The 26,577-nt window shown below is 35.1% G+C and overlaps 1 protein-coding gene across 1 annotated transcript in view; it reads right to left on the reverse strand.

The window, feature by feature from the left end:
• Nucleotides 1-1,891: 1,891 nt before the first annotated feature.
• Nucleotides 1,892-26,577, reverse strand: part of LOC149539219 (uncharacterized) — a 30,578-nt gene continuing 5,892 nt past the window's right edge. The window contains exon 2 of the mRNA XM_089800554.1: nucleotides 1,892-3,360. Coding sequence (XP_089656680.1) covers nucleotides 2,224-3,360 — 1,137 coding nt within the window. The 3' untranslated portion in view covers nucleotides 1,892-2,223. The remainder of the gene's footprint in view (nucleotides 3,361-26,577) is intronic.

The raw sequence follows: 26,577 nt of genomic DNA on the forward strand, positions 1-26,577 counted from the left end.
TTCAAAATGTGTTTTATTGTAAAAGGATGCAAGAAATTCCCAACAGTCAAATCAAATATAACGAGGGAAAGTATATTTCGTGCACATTCTCATCTTATTCTCAGGACACCTTTGGTGGGAAGCATGTAAATTTTTTCATATTGTGGGAGTAGGTAAAACTATTTTGTCTTCTTGTGGAATTACGTGGAAGTTTTTTTTTTTAAATGGAGGGTTCAGACTTGCGAAGCAGCTCAGCAGGGCAGGAAGCCTGCGATCAAGTCTAGTCTTGCTGAGTGCAAGGCTCCAACATCAAAGATAATATATTTCAATATACTGTTGTTTCTGAAAAGCAAATCTAATCCCTTGATGTTGAGTGAATCTCCACCATCAATCTTGTAAACTTTGTGAAATAGTAGGAACTAATTAGTAACTTGGTAGCTAATAGTTCTTAGAAGTAGAAATAATAGTAGGATGTTTAGAATCGTAAGCTTCGTGACTCGCTAGGCTGCCTCACAGGTCTACTGGTGAAGTTGAAGAGCCTACCAGGGATAAGTCTTGCTGAGTGCAAGGCTCCGACATCAAAGATTACATATTTCAATATACTGTTGTTTCTAAAAAGCAAATATAAGCCCTTGATGTTGAGTGAATCTCCGCCATCAATCTTGTAAACTTTGTAAGGAGTAGGAACTAATTGGTAACTTGGTAGCTAGTAGTTCTTAGAATGTAGAAATAGTAGTAGGATGTTTAGAATGCCAAAATCATAAAGGACTTGATGAAATAAAATTGTTGTAATTAACATTTGAAATTAATGCAAATGGAACGTTGAAGATATGGTGTTCGATGTTCTTCCAAAGTATGCATGGTTTTTAGTCTACAATATTAGTTTCAATTCAATGATTTTGATAGTGAAATGTGAAAAATATTTGATGAATTTCCAGTTCATAACATTTGTATCACGTTGATGTAATTTACAGAGTATGGTTAGTCTAAGACTCTGAACCCAATAGGAGAGGTGTAGTTCAAGAATGATTGTGTAAGTCCCTTTTAAAACTAGCAATATCACATTTACCCACCGCGGTATCCAAGCATAGTCAAAACCTAACATTAGGAACCCGGGGGTTATCTCATCTAATCATATCCAATAGCACATTAGATTTCTTTGTTAAAGAGAGAATAGGATATATCTTATCATATTTTATTTTAAGTGGCAAAACCCTCATCAACAATGCCATGTTCCTACGACTTAACGCCTATCCTCCTTTTAGGTTCTCCACACTACAAACATCCGTTAAACTTCATGTCCTAGGACCTGAAAGGCTCTCCTACAATAAAAAAAATGTTGGGACCCATTTTGCATTTCAGAGGCCAACGACAAGAAAAGATCTTCTGGACCATCTTAGAAATGTTCACGGCTCTAGTTTGACTTAAAATCTACAAGCAATAGTACAAACAGAAGAAACAATGGTGTTGTAATCAATTGCCTGCAACACTGTTCCCCAATCCAAAGAACCAACTGCACTAGCAACTTGGTTTACTCCAAGTAAAAGACGCGTTGCTTTGTCCAAACTTATTGACGATTGCAATAACTCAACAATTCAAATCGCACCTATTTATACCAGTGCACAATCCCCACATACATTAAAGAAGAGCTGTGCCTGAAATGTATCTGCTGCAAAGGAGATTCCTGCGCCACTACAATAGTAAGACACTGCCATCCTGGCAAAACACAGAATACATTCAAAGGGTATTTCTCGGGAAACAATTTTTATTCCATAGCAGTGAAAAACGAATTTGCCATTCCTGTTATGCTATAATATGAGAAGATTGATTGTGTCTTTTACTCCAGTTATGAAGGTTATAAAATAATGTCTGGGAGAAATAAAGGAAATGGAAACAACAATCACCCAATGTATGCTCTTTTTAATGTCATATATATTGCATATTATTTTATGCTTAAAGATTTCAAGACAATGCTATGATTGGGCAGACATCTGTAACAGTGTGGCCATACTGTGGAAATGGAAAACCAATCCACTTCAGTGGAAGACAAAAATGATGCCACGGTTTCCAAAGTTTTAACAACGCGAACAACAAAGGTGACATCCAAGAACAAACAGAAAAATTAAGGTATCCTGTACACCATAAAAAACGCATAGCAGCATTACACTTCTGGTTGCAAAAATTATAACATACAGCTTTATAACAAATATGCACTGCAAAATTAGCACTGTATCTAAGCTCTGCTCAAACATCTGTTTCTTCATCAGAGTCCGGTTTCGCCCTGTATTGTCGTGTTCCTTTATTTAGTCTGGAATTCTTGTTGATGGTATCAATTTTCTCAGATTCACCTTCATCATTGCCCACAGTAGGTGATTCAGTTTCTGTTGATTGGCCTGCAGCAATACCTAATGGGAAAATCACTTGCTGATTAGAATTTACACTAGAGTCTTCAACTGCAGACTGGTTATTGTTTCCAGTATTTGAATCTTCTATTGTTTTATTAGTGCACAATGCCTTTTTTCTGGGAATGAAAGTAACTGATTTTGGTAGCTCAGTGGACTCTCCCAGCTCTACAGATGCAGATGGCTTCACAATCTTGGAGAATTCGTTAAAAGCTTGCATATTTATCATGTCATCGTCCTCATTTGACCAGTCTAATGTATAGTGAATATACTTAGAGGGGTTCCGAATATAATCAGGTACCCTATTATAGCCATTCTGTAATGAACTAGATGATCCGACTCCTCTTACAAAAGATCTTTTTCTTGAATTCACAACCTTGATCAAATCATGCTTCTTTTCTAACTGTCCAGCAGGATCCCCATTAATTCCAGGGTCAAATCTCACTCGTTTCTTGGGCTTCTCTGTGCTAGAATCATCCATTGGACAACATGTTTCTAGCCCACTGCCTGCCTCATCCAAAGGTGGAGATGCTTTTCCCGTGTCTTGCTGAACTTCTGTTTGCCTTTTCTTACCCTTTATGATGGACTTCAAAGATATTTTAGTTCTCATCTCCTCCATAGGTAGACTACCAGTCACATTTTCTTTTTCAGTTTCACTATTAGATTGCATAAGCTCACTGTTTTCCTTTACATCATTTAATTTGGGACACTCTTTTTTGTTACCTAAGTTAAGTTTATCAACCATCTCTGAGTCAGGATGTGCAGCAGCAGCCTCCTCATCATCTTCTTCAAGCCTAGCCTTTGCAGCATAATGGTTTGCACGAGGATCCCTCCCACTGCTTTTCAATTCATTCAATGAGCTCGGTAGGGCATTATGGGAGTTTATCTTAGGACCTGTATCCATAATCTCTTTCATATAAGTTAGTTCACCTGCATCTTCCCTGCCAACTGCAACTTTGTCAAATTCATCTTCCTCATCCTGCAAAAGTTGGACCAATTATAAATATTATCGGTTCCCATTTAATGGATATAAGGAAACCATACAGTTCAAAAAACAAGCAGTCAAGTTCTATTTTTATTTTTAAATGCTTCTATTTGAAAGGTAGTCTGGCTTTCATTATTTCCTCGGCAGACAAGAAATTAAGAATAGGCAGCGGGGCTGTCAGATTTCTACATCCTTACTGATGGAAAAATGACAGTAGACTGTATTCATTACAAATTATAATTTCCAGTGAGCAGCTCGTTATCTGTCCCAATTGAGATACTGATAGGAATAAACTATAAAGAAGAAAGAAGTATATATAATTAGGGTAAACGTTTCCCATGTTGGGATACTTAGGCACAGCAGAAGCATTTTCTCTAACATCAAGCTCAGCTTTGCTACATGTAAGATTCAATTCAATTATTTTGGCCCTTATACAAAATTCCAGTTTCAGAATCCTCGAGGTTCAGTAAAACCTTGTTACTATGGAGAAAGTGGCGTTTTTCTGACAGTTAACAGTAAACAGTGAAGACAGAATGAATTATGAAACAATACTACAGTATGCTAAACCAGAGAATGCAGAAAATCCCAAAACCAATCGACTAATAGTGGAGACCAAATTGTAGAAAATATATAACCAAATGATGTGGACACTCAATAGAATTTGACATTTCAATGCAGCCAAGCATTTACAGCAAGAAAGCCAACAAAAATCCCTTGTTAATGGAATATGAATACAAGAAACAATAAGATTAAGTCTAAACAGACACCAAACTAGAAGCTTCAAAACCTTCTGTGACTCACTCTTTTGCTGCTTCAACAGTCGTCAACACATCACTTTTCCAGTGTTCTGCAAAATATATACCTCGCTAATCATTTAGTGAATGCAGGTGATTTATAAACTGAGATGTTTAGAACCATGCAATAGTTTCCAAAATACAGATTGTAAGAAATAGAGATCAATGCTACATGCTAAACGACACTTGCAAACATAAACAAGGACAAGCAAATCATATGGAAATAAAGAAAAAGGATTGACCATAGAGAAATCCAGAGAACATTCCTGTAAAATGTAAGCCAATAGTTCAGGATCGGACTCAGAGAGTACTTGACAAGCTCAAAATTTTCAACACAGCAAAAACTTGGCAACTTGTGAAGTACTAAAATATAAAATTTGTTAAGGAAATATTTTTGTTTTTGCAAAATTAAATACAAAATGTATAGAATTAGAAATTGACATCTCGAAAGACAAAATGCGTATTTTTATAGCAAAAAACATGTAAAAAATGTGGTTCAACCATCGTTTCATCTGCTTCGGCATTTTAACTCACATTTTTCACGCATCTATATAAACAAGTTAACATTGTAGAAACCCACCCAACCAAAGAAAGTACAGTTACTTGGCAACTCAGAGAGTACTCACAGAGTTTGCAAACTATGTGTAAGACAATTTCTCACTCAAAAACCCACAGCTTCAAGTTAATTACAATATTAGGCTACTTGAGCACACAAACAGCCTGATTCACTATGAAATTAACCCCTAACATGACTGACAGGCTCTCACTGTTCTGATTGGCCTACCCTGATAATCCCACCTATCAACTCAATTTTGAATATACTAGAAGTTAGAACTAAGATCCCCAATAATTCACCAAAAACTATGTTTATTTTCATTTACAGAATACATATATATGCATTAAAATATCATTCAAAAGTCCAAAAGTCACTAGACATCAGAAAACAAAAGAAATATATTTATATTTATATTTCTTTCCCCAAAACAAAAAGAAATATATGGCAATACATTTTGTGGCAATACATCAGTGCTAGGTTGGTTTTGTGTTGCTTTGGGTCCTTTGCGGAAGATTTGGTGAACATAGGAGGTTGCATCAAGGTGCCATCTTGCTGTAACAGACCTATATCATGATCGAAATTGTATAGCAGACCTATTCATATTAATATCAGTTCACTTGAAATGAACTGGAGGTGTAGTTTTAGATCATTAGTGAATGCGGTCTAGAGTGAGAAGAGCACTGGGAGGCATGTACTTGATCCACTATCTGTAACAGCCCTTTCTAGAGTCAATGTCAAACATGCAACAGTCAACACCAACACAGTTTCCAAGATTTTTCATGTAAAATTTGTTCTGGATTTGATTGTGTCTGTTTTTTTTGCATCAATTTTTCAGATCACACTCGTGATCCATCATCAGGATGAGAGAATGCAAGAATGGAATAGTAAAATGTGCAGACCAACCTGACCAAGGGGGAATAAAAGGAGAGAAGAGGGGGAAGGATAGCACGAAAAGCAAAGGGAAGAAGAAAAAAGGCAAGATTTACACACTTGTTTTGATCTATTCAGACATATACACTTGTAGATTCTTATGTGTATATGTGTATGTTTATATATATAGTTCCATTTATATTTTTTTTGTGTTTTTTTTTTTAATTCATTTTATTTTTCATTTGTTGGTTTGTTCTCGGCTAATAGGATGGCACTTTTTTATTCTTTTGCTTTTTTATATTTCTTTGTATTCAGAGACTTTTCCTTTCTTCTCATTGTTCTTGGCTTGCCCCGTGGTGTCAGTCTCTATGCTTTGTTTTTTAGTCCGTCTTTTCTCTCCTTTCTTTCTTTCATGCCAGTTTTTCTGTTTTTATCTTCTTTATATATACATATATGTGTGTGTATATATATACATACATATATACATATATATGTGTGTATATGTATAGGTATATATATACACATACATATAGGTATGTGTATATATATACCTATATGTATGTATGTACACACACACACACATATATATGTATGTAAATGTATATAAATATAAACAAAAAGAATCTAAATATATCTATATTGATACATATATATAAAAATCTATGCAAGAACAAGCGCATGCGCACACATATATAGATGAGCCTAATATGGATTTATAAATATATTTATGTACATACATAAATTTAGACCATGTATATATACAAATATATTTATAATTATAAGTATTTTTTTTTTTTTTTATATATATATATATATAAGAGAAGCCACCAAGTACAAAATATATGCCAGAAAAAGCCTCACCAAAAAAAAAAGCAAAAACTCAAAAAGAAGCCAAAGCTTATATACAAATATGTATATAAACAAGAAAAAACTAAATACACAAATGGGGATGCGTGTGCATGTGTCTATATGTGTGTGTGTACACATATATGTATATGTATGTATGTACATACATATATATGTATAAATAAATAAGATAAAAACATAAAAACTGGCATGAAAGAAAGAAAGCAGGGAAGAGAGACTAAAAAACAAAGCACAAAAACTGACACCACGGGGCAAGCCAAGAACTACGAGAAGGAAACAAGGGGGAAGGCTCAAAAGCTATATGGGGGGAAAATGGAGGTGGGCAAGGGGGAGAACAAGAAGCAAAGAGTGGTTTGAGAACCAAGGCCTAAAGCAACAAAAAGGAAAGGAAGATAAACAAAGGGGGAAAAAAGAGAAACGCAAAAAATAATGACTCCCAAGACAGCCCCAAAAATTGAAGAAGTAGAAGAGTGTGCCGAACAGAGGAAGACCACAATGGGATGGTGGTTTATTTCAATAGCCTCCTTCAGCTTCCCCTTGAAATAGATATCTTCCTTGAAAAGGATTTGGGTGCTCTCCAAACATAAATGGTGTTTGGTATAAGATAAGTTCTCTACTAATGCAGATTTGTGGACCCTATCATGTTTGATGTCAACACTATGCTCCCGAATGATGGTGTGGAATGAGCGACTACTTTTGCCTACATAGGGCAACCTACAAGAGCACTCAATCTTATAGACTCCTGAATCTAGAAAGGCATCCTTGAAGTCCTTGGGCGGAGGGACATGATTTCTGATCCTAGAAAGAGGTTTGAAGGTAACACAAAGGCCCTTTCTAGCTAAGATCTTGGGAATCTTCAATCTTTTAGGAAATGCCATCAACAAAAGGAAGGGTGACATTCAAGGGAGACGAAGACAAGGAAAGTTGGGATTAGTCCTCGAGAAATAGAACTTGGCTTGGTAAAGAGCCTTAGAGATTTGCCTATGAGAGTACCCATTCAACTCGAAGACCTGGCAAAGATGGATAGCTAAGTTGTCATCATCCCATATTACGTGGGCTCTTAGAGGAAAGGGTCTTAAGGATGCCCACTTTTTGGTTGGGGTGATGGTGAGACGAAGAGTGGACGTGTGAGTCGATGTGGGTGGCCTTGCAATATACACGTCGACCAAGGGTGCCATCCAACTTCTTGATGAGAAGAACATCAAGAAAAAGTAACTGGTTGTCCGACTCAAGCTCCATAGTGAAAGAAATGTTAGCGGCCAAGTTAGTGATGTATTTGTGGAACTCATCAAGTTTGTCGAGTCCATGTGGGCAACAAACATTGGTGTCATCAACATATCGCTTCCACCATTTGGGTTTGAGGTGAAAGGAGTAGAGGGCCATCTTCGCAAAATACTCCATATAAAGGTTGGTAATAACGGGAGAGGGGAGAACCCATAGACACCCCATCTACTTGCTCATAAAAGACATTTTGGAAGGAAAAGAATCTGGACCTCAAACATAACTCCACCATAGTGGCGATCTCCTCACCCACCTTGCCCTTAATGATATGAATTGAATCAAGAATAGGGACCTTGGTGAAGAGGGATCCCACATCAAAATTGACCATGATATCATTTTGCTCCAGCCAGATATCTTTGGCGAACTGGACAAAGTGGTGAGAATCTCTGACAAAAGAGTCAGACTTGCCCACCAAGGGGGAGATAATCTTGGCAAGATGAGACCAGAAAATAAGTCAGCAACCAAATGATGTCCACAATGGGTTTCAACATAATGCCTTCTATGTGAATGCACATACACGTAGATTCTTGTGTGTGTGTGTGTGTATAATAGTTCTATTTATATTTTTTGTGTATAGTTTTTCGTTTTTGTTTGTTAGTTTTTGTTTTTTATAGTTGTTCAGGGTAGGTTTGTTGCCTTACTTGTTACTTTTATTTCATTTTAATTTTCATTTGTTGGTATGTTCTAGGCTAGTAGGTTGACAATTTTTTAATTCTTTTGGTTTTTTATGTTTCTTTGCATTTAGACTCTTTTCCACCTTTTTCATTTTTCATTTTTCTTCTTCCCTTTGGTTTTTGTGCTACCCTTGGTCAAGTTGGTTTGTGCATTTTACTATTCCATTGCATTCTCTCATCCTAATGATGGATCACGAAGTCTGATCCAAAACGTTGATGCAAAAAAAAACAGACAATCAAATCCAGAAAAGATTTTACATTTCAAATGGATTGTGGAAATCTAATAAGATTAAATGTTTTTCATGTTAGTATTTCATAGGAATGTTACTTCATGTATAGGCACTCATTTGCAAATATTAAACCTTCTAAAGTGATTGTAACACTATGCATATAATGTGTAAACCGATAATTTATATCAGACTTTGATACTACTGTGCTTCAATTTGGAAGGTGGTTATTGTTCTTAACTTCTTGTCACTATTGACAATGAATACCGAATTTTGTTCTTGGGTGTACTTCAATTTTGTATGTTATTATTTTAATATTACATGCATATTAACAACGAATTCCGATTTATGAATGCATATTGAGCATTGAGTTTGACTATTGATGTGTCATGTGTTAAGGTTCTTTGATGTTCAAATGACATGTTTTATCCATGCTTTCATATAAATGTAATGTATATATGCAAATGTCCTTACATATTTTAAAACTTTCCTATATTTATATTGTCATCCCAGAATCTTGTCCCCCAATCCTCTGTCATCCTCATCGTCCTCATCATGAAAACTTGGGGTAACACTGCATGTTTCTAAACATGTAACACACATGTCGAGTCTAAATCTGTACCAGATCCATCTAAAAATCGTATTTCCACAAACTAGAGGTTTTTGGTCCCCCAAAACTACCAGGACTCTTTGCTAATGATATGATTTCCATCTCACCTTGCACAAGAAAAATCACCAAAATCTGGGAAATCTTTGTCTTTCACTGTTGATGTGATAGAATAGCAAAGAGCTCGAATAAGGAGGAACTTGAACAACATTCGACTTCTGCAAGGGAAAAAAGCTAGTGCTTCCATTCGACATCCTTTTCACATAAATAATCAGGACCCCTCTTGGCTTCTCCTTACCTTTGTAAGCAAACAACGTAAAAAATTTCACCCTTGATGAGGTGGTACTTGTTTGTTGTGGAGTAATAGACCACTTTTTGCTCATCATGTAGGGGCTGCGAAACACAACTCCACATACATCCAAAAGAACATGATGTACAATCACTACTCACAAGCAACTTGGCATCTTCTTTGATCCAATCCAAAGTAAAAGATATATGTTGATTTATTTTTATACCAAGTTTTTGAACCAGATCTTGAGATATGAGATTAGCTTGCATACAAGAATCAAAAAGTGCATCAGCTTCAACACCCCTTAACTATAATGAATTACTTTTCTTATTTTTCTTATGTGAGAATGTTTACCAGATGGAGCTTCCAACAAGATGAATCAATAAAACCATTTTCATCATAATCTTGTGCATATTCCTTCTTGGTACTTATGCAATTACCTTCTTTTATTGGCTTTGGCTCTGCTTATATTTGGAGTGGACGGATAACTATCTACCTCAAGATTGGGAGTGTAGGGAGATTCTTCATTTATGTTCACTATATTGGATAGCAACGTAGGCCTTCAAAGATGACTGTGAAGACCTTGGATGTTCTTCACCAAAACCTCCTCATCTTGCATGTTGTTTCACATTTGAAGAGCCCTTCTACAAGATTTATTAGCACTCTCTTGCCCACTATCTGTTTTTTGTTTCTAAAATTGCATTGAATACATTTATCTTTTATGACAAATAAGATAAAATTGTTTCTTAATCAACTTCTAAAATTGATCAAGCCATTTAATAAAAGGAATTTTAAAACCAAGATAAAGCATGCTTTGCAAATCTTTTCCTAGCAAAGGAAATGTTCCATTCCAAAGTAAGAGAATAGACCTCTATTTGTGTCAATCAATGGTCAAGATTTCCCACATCCACATCTCCTTCAAATGACAGAATTTTGATCTTTGCCTCAACCAATTTAAGTTATTTGTACATTTTGTATCACCATATATTGTCTCCATGATAGACCCTACATAATATCCATTTACTAAGATAATCCTGCTATGTCAATTTCCATCTTGAGGAACATTACTTATTCCTCAGACCTCAAGTTGGATCTTCTCAGGTAGTCCCTTCAACATATCCACCACCACAAGGATGTGAGCATAAGTAGTATGCAAGATATATGAAGATTTGAAGGCCACCATTTGGAAGTCACCAGTGGCATCTCCCACAGCTTCAAGGATCAAATCCAACCATGGGTGAAGGGGAAGATTAGGGAGCCTAACCCAAAGAGGCATATGAGAAAAAGATTCTGTTGTAGGATGAAAACCCTCATGCCAAGGTTTGGCCAACAAATATATGCAAGATATCTGAAGATTTGGAGTCCACCATTTGGAAGTCACCAGTGGCATCTCCCATAGCTTCAAGGATCAAATCCAGCCATAGGTGAAGGGGAAAATGTAATGTCCCCTTTTAGGACATTAGATAATTTCTTCTTTAAATTTATAAATTCGATAATAATCCGTTCTCTTCTTAGAAATGTATAGAATTTGTATTTATTCTCAACCAATTCCAATCCTTTGAATGATATATATATAAAATTAATACTGGTCTTGTATATGAAATGAGATATATTTGAAATTAGGAAGCTAACATAACAATATACCAAGTTGTTCCCTTCTCTTACTTATGCTTCTATATATTGGTGAATCAATTTATATATTGATAATTGATTCGTAATAGTGGTGATTACTTTATATATAGGAAAAATACAATTCACCTCATATACTGCAAGTGGGGGATTGTTGCTGCTGTTCGTACGTCCAATGCCTTAAACAGCTGATGACCACGTCACTAAGTGCTCCTATATTGTATTTGAAACCTGATACAGGTTTAGTTAGATGTCTTTGTACCACCGCAATTATGGTTCTTGTTTCATCACTTCTCCACTGCGATTGGTTATCTTCTTCTTCCTTCGATCATGTTCTTTATTTCGAATGGGAGATTCAGTATTATGGTTTTTCGTTCATCCACACTCTGCGTCTTTTATGGCGAATGAAATAGTCCACGTCCTTGACTTCCCTATATTTTCCATCGATGCCTTCGTACTTCTGTCCTTACCTTCCTAAATAGGCTGAATCAGTTTTGGAGAGTTATGAATGAAAGGATGCAACTTATGTTTTTATTATTATTTTTGATTTGTTATTGAATTTGTTATTTATCGCATATATGTATGTTGAAAGAGGTGTTTACAATATAATTATATAAGAGTTATATTTAAGAGTATTTGTAGTTGATATATTTTTTTTTTATAGGTATTAAATATGTTATATAACATTGTATGTTTATAATAACATATTCAAATATATGTTGTTATAAATATAATATCATATGGTATTATTGTTTATATTAATTCTTGTATTATTAATATATATTATATTGATTAGTCTATTAATCAATTTATTATTATTATCATTAGTTATTAATATTATATATATTCAACTGTGAATACCTTATAATCTTCTTTGGTTTCATAATGTAATTATAATATTTATTATTATCTATTTATTTCTTAATTATTATCATTATATAATATATTATTCAAATATTCATATATCCTTAAATTTGGGGTCATGACAGAAGATTAGGGAGCCTAACCCAAAGAGGCATATGAGAAAAAGATTTTGTTGTAGGATCAAAATCCTCGTGCCAATCTCTTTCTATGCTTAGTTTTATTTTTCACATACAGTATTCAATGACCTGTCGCAAAGGCAGCAGATTATTTTCACTTTATCCTGTTGTGGGCATGAACCTACAAAATCGCACACAACTAAACTCCTACAAAGGAATGAAACTGAACTGATAGCTCTCGATCTATATACTAAGATGATTATACCATACATTAGTCTCCAAGATACGCAATTAAGAAATGGAAATCAACTGCATACTAACCTTGCAAATGTAATAAGAGCAACGCAATCACCATGGAGTACCATTAATAACAGCTCACTCACAATTCAAAATCAGCTTACATAATTAGTTGCACCAATGAACTCACTTATGAAAACTAGCAACTTAGATTCCCAACAATCCTCCGAAATCAGTGGTTTCCACTTAAAGTAGAATATGTATGCTTCACAAGCCTGTACAGGAGTCCAGAAGTCAGCAGTTGTAAATTGACAAGAATTTGGAACACCGTTGAACATTTCCTTGTCATTAATTGAAATTACCTCTTTCAAACAGAGGTAATTATAAATTTGTACAATTTTCCTCCTAGTTTTGAGTTTTGCATACAAACTCAGAACGAGGAATCATTTTTTGAAATAGCATTATTCTGGCACCATTAAAGTCCCATTTCTAAACCTGTAACAGAAGTGTCCTCTTAGCTGTGATCATTATTGTCATCAAATCTAAATCAATACCACATCCATTTACAGATCAGTTCGAGTCAATCTGGAGATTTTTACAAAAATTGAGAGCTCCACCTCTTCCAATCAGGAGAGTACCTCTAGTGACTAAGAGAGCTGTTCTGAAATTGTAGTTTTAAATTTCCAAGATTTTTCTGCTGCTTAATTTGCCAACCCAGACCTTTATGTTAGAATATTTCAACCTGCACCTTAAATACTTATCTATTCACTGCTTCTTATCACCATTGAGTTTCCTGTCACCTTCATTTTTTATCTCCTTCTCATTCACCATTTCCTTCTAGGTCATCATGAAATGATCTTTTCCCGTAAAAAATATTTTTTTCTATTGCAATCATCTATTATAAATGTTATCCTTCAATTGCATGCAACAACCGATATGGATTTGAAATAAAAATGCAAATATTTTCAAATCGAAAGCTTGGTAAACTATAAATTAATTTCAGCAAATAAAGAGCAACGATTCATTACAAACCTGACCATTACTGTCACTGATTTTTCTCCAGATTATGCTGTATATCAGGCCTTATGTACCAGCTGTATTTCCTCCATGTGCCAAATCTCTGCTAAATATAAAGTCGCTATCGTCTGGAGTATTTGTGCAGACTAATCTCTGCTGAAACAAAAAGAGGAAAATCTGTAGATGGGCAATTCAATAACTGATACCAGAGTGCAGACTAAATTTCCTTTCCTGTAGAAGGATGAATTGAGAGTTCATGAGAACTCAGGGTTGCATCCAAGTTCTATATTTTCCAGGGGTTTCATCCTGAAAAACTCTTAGTAGTTCCTTGCAAAGAAGAAAATGAAAAAAACTTCAAAATGCATAATTTATATATATTACATCTAATTCCCATCCTACCTCTTGATAAAGAGTCTCAATCCCAAAAGAGCTGCAAACTCCTCAATTAATCCTTGATTTTAGTTAGGCATTAATATTACCATTAATTATTAAGAATCCCACCATGAAGTTGTCGCCTAGTTCATTTGCAACTTAAAGTGGCCCCCACTTTAGTACATAACAAATAATTAAATAAAATGCTGATCAACTTTAGCTTTCTGGGCTATTATAAAATTATTCATTCATTCCCTTATAATTTAATTAAATATCTAGCCTCACGAAATGAGAAAGGCTAGATAGTTCCTCTTTGCTAACCATCACTCAGAAGGGGACATTACACATCACTTAGCTCGCCTATCTGAACCAGCATAGTTCCCTTTTTAATCCACAACTAATCCCTACATATCTTCTCTTAGGAATTTTGCAGGCTCATCCTTTACCCATTTCAAATGCCTAATGCATGTACTGTCACTCTTGTCTATACTACTCTTTCTTTATCTCCTCTCAGTCCATCCCTATCTCAGATTTCTTCTCCCTTCCGCTTCCTCCATCCCTGGCTCTGCAACCTTCCCCACTTTCATGGGATTTCTCAAAATCATCCTCCAGTTCTCTGATCTCAAAGGAACTATTTCATAAGTTCTTTCATGTGGATAGTATCAGAAAAGACATAGTTTTGCAAGTCCCAGGTTAAAGTTGTGAGAACGCTACAGCTCCCAAATGCCACCATTGGTTACACCAGTGAAGAATTCCTAAGCTGACTGGTGAGGAGTTCCTAAGCCGACTGACCACTCTCTCCCCCACATTCCATACATATGAATTCCTTGTGAAAACTATCTTCCCCCCATTGTGCTCCATACAATGTTGACCCTGCACCCTGCCCACCCTGAAATTTGTAAGCTCACTCTTCCACTCTCTGCTTCACACCTCCTTTAACAAAGTCTCATGGTCGTAAACCACATCTTGCTTAGAGCTCTCTATGCGTTGCACCTCATCTTGTTGCAGCAACTCCTTCTTCAGGTCCTAGCATAAATTGACAAGTTACATGTGAACTCACAAGCATGGAATGAATTCATGTTGGAAAAGGCTCAGTCAATATCAAGGGCATCCTCTCAAGTACACCCAAAACTTGTTCACAGTTTATCAAGCTACATATGTGCATGAATTTGTTGCCTCAGTTTCATTTTGGCTATGTTCAAGGACCAGGGACATGTCTAGTAACACTTGCAATCTGCAGTGAGATACCAAATGTTGATCAAAGTTGATCCAATTTATATAATGTAATTTTTTCCCAATTTATACAATGTAATGTCCCCTTGCAGGATTTGCCCCAAATATTGCCCTAAAATCACAAATTCCATTCAAATAAGAAATTTAAGATGGTAGCATATCTTTTATGCTGGTTTTACAAGAAAAAACCTTATTTGAGTCATGCAATCATATTTAAACAATGTGTGTGGTGGGTGTGATTCATAAATCTCAATTATCTTCTTTAGAATTAATAATCACACACATTAATACAAATACATGTCATTATCATAATTCATTAGATAGGTCCAATCACAATTGAGTTTGAATGAAGAAGAGTGATAGGATCAACCAAAGCATTATTTACCCTAAGCCCAAGAGTGGATATACCATCCTCCTTGGCCCCAAGCGGTAGGCACCTTGAACATCCAACATAGTGGTCTACCATGCTTGTACCTCCACCCCCTCTCCACGTTTCCTTATTCATCCCGTCATGTCCCTCCCTTTGCTATGGTAGAAAATGGGGACAATCACTTCAATTATTGTGAGGGAGAATAAAATACTTCTGATTTGTACAAGATATGTACTGAGACAGTCCTTACTATCTTGATGATATGATCATGCAACTGAATAGAATAGTCTTTATTACGGCAAGATGAAATGTTTTATCAAATATATCTCTAAGTATGTGTGACTTAATATTACCTTAATATGTTGATGTTTTCTGACAATGATTGTTGAAGTGCATAATAGTGCTTTAGATTGACCTTGATAAAACCTTTGATCTATATACGAGTGCCTGTCTGATATATTCAAATATGTAGCAATTATATCTGATCTTCAGACATGGATGCTTGTCTGATTTGTCTTATATATTATAGCAATTCCAGGGTGTTGTGTTTGATATATTTTACCATGCAAGCATGTGTCCAAAGCCAATGGCTTCTGCTCCATAAGAGTGAATCCACTAGGAATGAATAAGAATAAAGTTATCCGATCATGATCAATAGTTATCTCAGATCCTCCTCTTTGTATCTGACTAATCAAATGGTTGCAACTCTTATATGAAATAGAGACACTTGCCTACCTATCCTCTTTATTAGTTCCTTCTCAATCTTCTTATTACTAATGCACCAGTTCATATTAATTGCTTATGTAATTGATTACCTAATTGATTAGTCAGCTTAAAAATAGGTGTTTGCTGGCGACTGAGTGCTATAGTTTCTTTCTGCAATCACTGACCACACCACTGATTATTATATCTTTGACCATAATCGATCACATTATCTCTCCAGTCATGTGGTAATATCGGAAACATCTAGATATTATGTATGAGGGGAGACAGAGTCCATGGCTGCCCGTGTTTGTCATGGGTAGCGATCATGATCCATTATTATAGTATGACCACCATTAATGCTTGCCAAGGGATATTTGTATCATAGTCCTTTCTTTAATCACCTTGCATTATAGCTGAGTATGGGCATATTTTGGGTACTGTTTTCCCTCTAGGGTTAACAAAGATTACTTGCACACATAAGTACTCAACAATGGATAGAAAGATAATATAACAGCATTATATTCATCAACTCATTCCTACATACAAGTTTCTCCATACAAGTGTATCTCATTCAAGAAAGAAGTGCATACATATAGTGTCCAAGGGGATGTGAGGCGAACCGTCACATCCGTATAACTTCCTCAAACGGACCAACCATCTAACTACCCATTTTCCCAACAACATCTTCCCCCCAAAAGAAAAGTCATCTCCTAATGACTCAAAACTGACAAAATAGGAGACAACTATACAAATATGTCAAAAAATACATAGACTAACGGGGAGGTTACATCCCTGCAGTATATGACAGTTTACACTTCAAGTGTCCCACATAAATTGTCCAATTACAGTCATGAGAAATGGAAGCTTTCTGTGCAATATTACAAGAGGTTATTTGATGATTTTGTCTAATATTTATTGATCTTTAATCATTTCATTACTGCTTTATGTATATTTTATTTTGTTATTGATATTATTATATTTAGCATTTGATATTATTATTATGTATTATAATATGTTATTGTATTAGTCATATATTATCTTTATTATATTAATTACATGTTATATTATTATATGATATATTATATTGTTAAATATATCATATTATAATATTAATAATAGACTTATTATTATTAATCTATTTATTTATATTTGATTCATTATTATTTTTTATTATTTATAATGTAATTATATTATTTATTTATTTAAAATTATCATCTATTTTGTAAGTCTTCTTTTGGAGAGGGAACATTACACATCCTCTTTCAGAGCATTATGGGTTTCAATCAGCAGCTTTCTTTGCCAACCAATCCACACTTGGAATCCCATGGAGAAGCATAAAAGATGTCAAGAGCCTATCCTTTCCAATCAAGCCCAAGAGCACGGAATAAGCACCCGTCATTCGGCCTCTTGGCCCCACCACAAGGGTTGGAATACTTGATGGTGGTGTCAATACTACTGCTTTCTTATCATAATCATTCTTACTTCACCCCATAATGGGGATGATTGGTTGGATCAAAGTATTAAAGGATCTTCTGATTAATTATGCATGTATTGAAATACTTTAGCAATAATGAAAACACATAATAATAGAAAAATATATACATTACTCATTATTTCCAAGTATTTCTTATGCACCTTACTATTATCACGTATGCCGGCTTCCTTTTATTAATTCTGATAACAGCAGAGAAGTTTGATGCTTCCTTGAAGGAACTGATTGTTCTTCTTGATGGTTCGATGATTTAGTGGGTTACTATATATCAATTTCTTTCTAGGAGGATTGATGTGCCTTGAAAAATGATTGCTTGCTGATTCAAATATTGTTGAATGGCTGATAATTGTACGGCTGATTAATTGATTGGCTGAATTTCTTTGATTTGATGTTTCGAGGTATTGGTGATTTGTGAAGTAATTGTTAATTAGATGATTGAAAGTGGTGATATAATTGATGATTGTTACCTGATTTCTTGAGGGATTAATGATTGATGGAAGAAGGATTTGTTTGGATGGATGCATGACCTTTATTGGTAGAAGGGTCACCACTTTTAATAATATATTATTCCTTGAATTGATCTCCCTTTGATGTCCTCCTCAAATGAAACATCTGCCCCTTTATATCTTCCAATGTGAGGGAGGGTCACATGTCCTCATCATGTCTGCTCTTTGCAATGGTCACAACCTTTCAAAATTACCACCCTTTGAAAGAGTCACAACCCTTCATCTTTTCTGATGAAAGAGTCAAAACCGTCCATAATTACCATCCTTTGGAAGAGTCGCAATCCTCCATAACTTATGCCTTTCGAAGGAGTCAGTTCATTATATTCTTCTCCATTGATTCTTCATTCGCACCTTTGTATGCCTTCTCTTTATGCTTCTCCTTTAAGTCTGCATATACTTTCCTTCTCAATTTGCATCAACATATTCCTCTATATCTACATACACCTTTGCCTTATATATATTCCTTGTTTATATACTCTTCTCACAATTCTGCTATAACTCTTCTTATAATTATACCTTCAACCTTTATTTGATGATCTTCCTTTTTATCTACCCATTGCAAATGTAAGTCTGATATATCAAACTCTTATTACCCATTGTCCCCCTCAAATGCACGTCACTTACCATCCTTTGGAAGAGTTGCAATCCTCCATAACTTTTGCTGATATATCTTCTTATAATTATACCTTCAACCTTTATTTGATGATCTTCCTTTTTGTCTACCCATTGCAAATGTAAGTCTGATATATCAAACTCTTATTACCCATTGTCCCCCTCAAATGCACATCACGACTTCTTAATATATCTTCTTAGAAGGGTGACTTCATGAATGAGCACACCTATGGTGATAAGAGGCAACCTCTCATAATAATGCATCTTTTGCCAAAAGAGGAAACCTTCAACCTTCATCGCTACTCTAACAATAGTTATGGTAGTTGTTCTTAATGAATGGTTCAGTGGCTTTCATAATATAATAACTGCACAGAATAAATTGCACCTACTTTTAATACACATTAGCTTGCTCCTTAATACCATTAGCTACTCTATAGAAAATGAATTGATGCTTATTATATATTAATTGCTGCTCCTAAACTCTTCATACTTATTTCTAATAACTACTATAAAAGTCATTTTCTTTTTTCATAAAAATTGCTGCCTAATGCTTTTATTGCTACCTTCTGCCCTTTCCAATTAATTATACTACTTGTATCATGATGCATGCATAGTTTCACAATGCCACTCATTATATTATTCTTTTTGTGCTCAAGGAGGATTGGCTCCTTAAAATAAATGCAAATTTATTTATTTTTAAATTGCCAAGGTGGATCAGCCAACAAAATGAAAGTGTGAATCTGCCAACAAATGAATGTTTTATAGGAGCATGACATATAATGAGTAATAATTTAGTACATTCTCAATTATAATTTTCTAATGACTTGATTGGTTGATAATGTTTAAAATTTGCCTTTAAATATCGGGTTCTAGATAATTGGTAACCATTAGAGGTCTACATTTTGTCCAGTTCTTTGGGTTTCATCAGTGCCGCAATCTATTGGTAATTATTTTGTGCACAGAAAACACATATGGAGCACACCTATCATTAGAGACAATTGTTGTCTTTCAATATTGGGTTCTAGATTATTTGTCATCCCTAAAAGTCTACATTTTGTCAGGTTCTTTGGGGTTCATCACTATCGCAATCTATAGGTAATTATTTTGTGCACAAAAACACGCCTAAAGCACAACCATCACTAGAGGCAACTAGTTGGAATACGGAGGTGCATGAGCATACAAATATTGCTTGTGTTGACTTTTGGCACTTCAATGACATCCCTTTCATGAGGCAGACAGCCCATATTGGCTTAATTTGGCTATTGCATTGATTGTTGCAAGAAAAGTTTACAAAGTACCTTCTTGTGTAGACTCCTTGAGTGGGAGGTTAGTCCAATTATTTTAGTTCTTAAATGTTTTACTTTTAGTTTTGATAATTTACACTGAGTTTTGATTTTTAGAGTGTAGACTAAACTTATGTTCTTTTATTTTTATTTATACTAACTAGTATTTTTTGTTGAATTTTTGATCTATTTTTTATCAAAATTGTGTACTTATAGTTAATTTCACTCCATACTTGTAGATTGCTCACAAATGTAGATAGGGCAAAAGAAATGGTGGAGAAGAAGAGAAAGAAATGGAAAAAATATGGCTGCATTATTATTTTTTATGTGTGGACAGATAGCAAAAACTGCACCATCAGTAATAGTTTGGTTGCTTAATAATGTAGTGTTCTTGAAATTGGGGGATGCCTCCAACAAGCTTGGCACTAATAAAACTTTAGCTCTAAAGTTAGAGCAAGTTATCACGGAGGTGGAAATTGAAAATGTGGTGCAAATAATGATCAATAATGCAGCAACATATGTGGTAGCTAGTAGAATCCTCCAAGAAAAGCGCAATACACTTTTTCGAACCCATTGTGAAGCACATCTCCTTGAACTTCTTACACAAGACATAGGCAAACTAGATTGGGTGACACTAGGTGTAAAGGATGCAAGGAGGATCACAGAATACATCTATAACCACCCTTGGGGTCTTCGCTTGATGAGAGAACGCATCCAAAGGAAAAGTTGGTAAGACAAAGTGTCACAAGGTATGCAATGATTTTCTTCACATTGCAAAGTATTCTTAGTTCATTGACAGTTTGAAGCAAATCTTTGTGAGTCAAGCATGGATAGACTCAAGTTATTCGAAGAAGCCTAAAGGAGAGAGTATTGCATGCATTGACTTCAACAACCTATTTGCACAAAGAGTTACAAAGAATTCGAAGATAACTTCAAAACTTGAATAGTTAATTATTTTGTATTCATTCAAGTGTTTCATTATTTAATTTGTAACTTAAATGATTAATCTTTTTGTATTTTTCAATTGTAAGTGTTGGAGCCCTTGCTTAGAGTTCTTTGGCTTAAGATGGTGATCAAACCCAATGGAGTATCTTTATGAGGCCATGGATAGGACCAAGGAGTCTATGAAAATTTACTCCAAGGGGGGCATCCTCAAATTTGATCCCATATGGGAAATTTTGATAAGATGAGGAACAATCAGCTTCACCAACCCATTCATGCAGCAGGGTACTTCCTCAACTCTCATTTTCGCTTCTCATTATCCTACTTTGATCCCAATGGAGAGGTCATGGAAGGCTTCACTACATGTATTCAAAGAATGATACCCAAGCTTGAGGTGAGAGACCTCATTGTGTCCAAATTGGACATTTACCAAAATGCAAGGGGCAAGCTATTCTTTCCAAACTTGGCCAAGAGAGTAAGAACCACTCAAAACCTCAAGTATAATATATAGAATTTTGGAGTCTTTCACAGGCATGATAAGTAGATAAAAATTAAGATGTGTTTTCACCTTGCTTTCTAACTCTTCAATATTTTATTTTGTAAATGCTTGGTGGCAAAAGTAGGGTGGACATGCCCCAAATCTACAAAAATTTGCTCTCCGAAACTTATGTCAAGCTTGTAGTTCATCCACTTGTGAGCACAAGTTAAGCTTGTTTGAGGCCATCTACATGAAGAGGAGGACCAAGCTAGCTCAGAAATGTCTCAATGAATTTGCCTTCGTGGATTATATCTTCAATTGCACACAAGGAAGGTAGAGGAAACAACAACTGGTTGAATTGATTTGAATGTTATCTAACCTTACAATGATCGGGCATCACAAAAGCAACCTCCATTGTTTACAAAGGATAAGACCTATGATTTGGAGAGGCAGGCTATGGAAAAGGAGGGTGGATTCACATTGGACAACATTGAGGATGAATAAGTTGAGGTTGAGGATGATGAATCATTGCCAGTGCCAGCAGCATCTACATCTAGAACAGATGTCAAGCAACACCAAGTCATGCCAGGTGAGGAGAGACAACCATAACAAACTAAAGGATTAAACCCTCTAGCTCTCCCCTAGTTTTAACTAGATCTGGGAAGAGGAGGACATCAAATGTTTTGATGTTGTATTTACTTATATTTTAACAAATAACAATTTTCTGTTTTAATTTTGCTTCAGACTATTAGGTTTCTAGCCATCAGCATTTCACACGAGGATGGCATTTTGTTACCCAATTCGCATTTAAATCAATCAAATATATCTAGACTCAGCTTGTTTCATTAGTTTACACATCTTCTAACTCATTAAATGATCGACTTGTGAAATTTTGCAAATAAAAGAAAATGCATTTTTAATTAACTGTAAGCAATTTTTTTTTAAGCTAGTAAGTTTTCGCTGAGTTTGTTTTCAGGCCTTGATTAGTTTTTGCTTTTGGTGAGTTTTTAAACTGTGCATTCATTATTTATTTACCCACCACATATGATAAGCTTTCGTAGGTAAGTGTTAACTTTGGTAGGCATCATGCTACACATACGTGTCATTAATTGAAAGGCATTTTTTCTGGCCCATATGTATCACAATGTTGGATAGAAATAGAATCTTCAATTGTTAATGAGCTGTTGGTCACTTGGCCTCCTTACTTAGTGTCTCACCTTGTAGTCATTAGTTCAGACTCCTCCAGTACATCTTCTATTTTCTCATGCCATGCTCATGCTTGAGCTAATGACCTATATTGACATTTGATCACTCTGCATATTTGTGTTTGATTTCTCATTGGAATAGCAATTATCATGCTCTTGGCAGCTTATGTTGTTTGTGCATCTGCTATTGTAAGATTCTTCGATCATCTAGATCGTGGGTTCTGATCATAGTCAAATCTTATACAACAGCAGCAAGATAATAATATATGGCATTCTGGTTTTCTGAAAGCTATTATTGACTTATTTGTTGTATATTGTGAAATAACAAGCTATTGAGGTTCTCACAATAGAGCCCTTAAGTGGCATTTCAGAAATATTAGGCTTAGCGGAACCCACTATTCATGCAAACAAATTTCCTTCATAATATATATTAGCTACAATATCCTGCTGATCTAACAATTTATTTTAGAAATGTATGTGCCAAGGATAGACAGCTCAGCTTAGAGAAGCAGGAAATGCTCTTTGTTCAAGGATTCAGGATTTCAGTGCAATCATTGGATAAATATAGATAAAATACCTTACCTTTACCTTGTGGCAACATTATACCTTGTTTCTACAACAAACAATCTATGGTACATCTTCTCCAAATGATGAACCCTCAAACAGTAGGTCATGGTTAACAGCTGCACAGCTACTCTATAAAGGAGCAAACATTTGATATTTACATGAACCCTTTTTAGCTGAACAGTAAAATAGATCTTTCTCCCTACACAATAATTTTGTGATTGGCATTCTTTTTTGTTGTGCTTGTTTTCAAAATTTATCTTTACCCACTACAATAATATATTTGACATGAAATAACAAATTTGATTTGTCTTGGCAATTACAAACATCATATGCATTTCGAGATTCACATGATCATGCCACTTTTTTTATCATTTTAAAATTTAAACCCAGCTGATTGAATTTCATTTACAATTTTGCCGCATTAAATAACTGTCAATACCGTGTAATTTAATAATACTTATACTATGACCCTTTAAGTTTGATAATGGGAATGAAGTGGTTAAAGATCCTTTCCACTCGCCCCCTGTAGTACCCACTGAAAATCCCACAAGGTTGGTAATTTACAGCGAAACTTTGGGACCTCAGTTAGGGTATGTGTATTTTTACTACCTTTTGTTTGATCAAAAGTTATAGGGAATCTATCAGGATGAGAAAAACGATCCCACCATCATGATTAAGATGCAAAACCAGTAATTTGGTTTTAAATTAAATCCTGAGCAAAAGAGGGAGGTATGAAAAGATTTGAGATGATAGTGGAAAAGGCATAATTCCAGATCAGGCAGCACACATAACAAGAGTGCCCAACCTGTAGCAACACAACGTGAAGAGGGAAGGCATAGATTGTCTGTGGTCCAAGTCAAGGATAACATGGCGAAATTTCTTCTCATAATGAAATTACAACCTGCCAGCCGGCTAATGTTGGATTATCTTGGTGCTGTAGAGCACAATAAGCAATCAAAGCAAAATTGCCAAGCATTTGGGCATTGAGTTGAATCCACCTTCTTCTCATAGTGGTGTCCATCTTTTATTACAAGCTCGCTCCCAAAAGCTGTCCAAATCATTTATCAACGAAAAACAGCTACAGAAGTACTACAGATTGCACTAGAACAAAAGCCATTGTTTCCCTTTAAACCTATAATTAAGCAAAGCAATTCCATAAAGGAAAACTGTATTTTGGGCGTTAAAAAAATGATACTGGGTTTTCTTGGTTTAGTATTAATACAACGATGACGCAATACTTCTCATAAAGGTGTTTGATTGCATGTTTAATCCCAAAAGATGCCTGTTGGTGTGAGTTTCGTTCCACTACAACATACAAAATCGAATACTTAGTATTTCAAGATGAAATGCTAAATGTCCAACTCTCTCTTCAATAAGGATGCTCATATGCTACGCAATGTAGATGAATTGTGTAATCACATGAGACAACCGCAAGGTTCCTTCTTATTGTGAACTTCCACTCAATTTCATGATGTGATATGTTGGTTATCACAAAAGGACTTGCGTTGTTCATTCAATGGATATCAACTTCTTTCCATTACTCCCAACCAAGCAAACAGCAAGAAAGGGTTTAGAGAAAGCTACTCTACTCCTAGAAGGTAGAAATTGTAGATGCCTTTGCGACTCCACTAGACTCGATTCAGCCATTGACATCAACCAAGATAATGCAATCTCCTAAGATAAAAGTAAGATGTTCAAACCATCATTGGAAAACTCTCACTCGGCAAAAACTGGCCAAGCCCAAAGAAAAACTCTAGAAAAATTCGGCAAATTTTAAAAAAATATTTGAAAAAAACTTGGAACCCAAAAAACAGCTTAAATTTAATTAAGAGTACGTTCTTTTACAAAATTCAATGAGAAGACATCGATGAGTTAACTAATGAGAACATAAAAGAAACAAGCAGTGTTTAGATATAATCATATATATAAATGCAAAATGGGTACAAAATCAGATTCTCATGTGGAATGTTGATGGTAGGAAGCAAAGTCATAAACAGTATCTATAAGACTAGAAGTAAATACATCATAGTAAATAATTTCTTTAAAAACTAGGAGTAAGTACATCATAGCAAAACAGTTCAAGCGTGTGTTTGAGCAATTTTGGCCTACTAAAAAGTAATGCTTGTCTTGGGTGTGAGCAAGTGGTTGAGCTAAGTTTGTCAGGACTCAGGAATATAGAATTGAAACCAAATGATTTTTGAGAAAGAGTTCGAATCATTAGAAAATCATTGTTCTAGCTTCAATTTGACCTCAAACAGCCAAGACAATCGTGGGAGATAACACTGCTAAAGGCATGCTGAATCCCGAAATATGGCTAAGCCTGAAATTATTTGAAAACCCCTAAAATCTAGAATTTGCATTTTAACTCCTATGAAGTTGAAACCTATCTCAAGCATCCTCATAGTATTTCTAAAAATAAAAAGTATAACAACTTATACTTAAATGTTATATTTGTATAAATCATCCTGTCCCTGAGCTGCAAAAATGACTAAACAATGCTACAAATGCAAACTGGTATCAAAAAAATGACTTCTTTGGGTGTTTGACCTCTAATTTTGCTGCATGGGCAAATGTTTTCCCAAAACTTACTAAGTTTTGCTAAAAACTAATCGATTACTCAACAATTTTTTGGCAAAAACTCCACGATTTTTGTTAATCTGAGTGACAATTTTTTGGGGGGGGAAATTCACCTAGCAAAAAGAACTCTGCGAGTTTTGAAAACTCGCTGAGTTCTCCGCAAGTTTTCACTTGGTCGGTTTTCCAACTATGGTTCAAACTATCACCATTCAATTAAAATTTAACACTATATATTGATGGATATCAATATGCAAGCAATTAACAAACTTAAGTTCATATAAATGCCATTCGACTATGCAAAGAAAACTTACAATCAACAAGTAGCTAGTGGTTTGGTCTAAGTGAGTTTACTAAACAAATATCCAAAATATCTTCCATCCATCTAGACACTATTTCTAATCTACTCAAAGTGAGGAATTGGAAAAACCATGCAATACTCTAAAGCAACACAAGTAATCCACCGTGAAGACCAACAATAATCAACAATTACTTTGATAGCAGTGTGTCGACAATTTCAACAAGTCTTGTACTACTCTACTCCTAACCAATGAGTTACAAATGAGAAGGCCTTGTCCTTCATAATTGTTTAATTAAAATGAAGGGACAAGATCAAGGGCCAAAATTTACCCATTACAAACCCTAATTAGGGTTGCCACACTATCATCCAATTACATGAATGCGCCACCTTGTGGGCCAATAAGAAAATTACAATGCTTTTGAGAGCCAATGAGAAAATTTTAAAATTGGGATGGTATGATTGAGTGTGCGTGAACACATGTGATTAGGATTTTCTAATTGGTAAAAGACATGTGGGTGTCGCCTTGGCACTTGTATCTTGTAG

Source organism: Cupressus sempervirens, chromosome 9, assembly GCF_028749045.1.
Source record: "Cupressus sempervirens isolate cs-2001-9-10 chromosome 9, ASM2874904v1, whole genome shotgun sequence".
NCBI classification, from domain to species: Eukaryota; Viridiplantae; Streptophyta; class Pinopsida; order Cupressales; family Cupressaceae; genus Cupressus; species Cupressus sempervirens.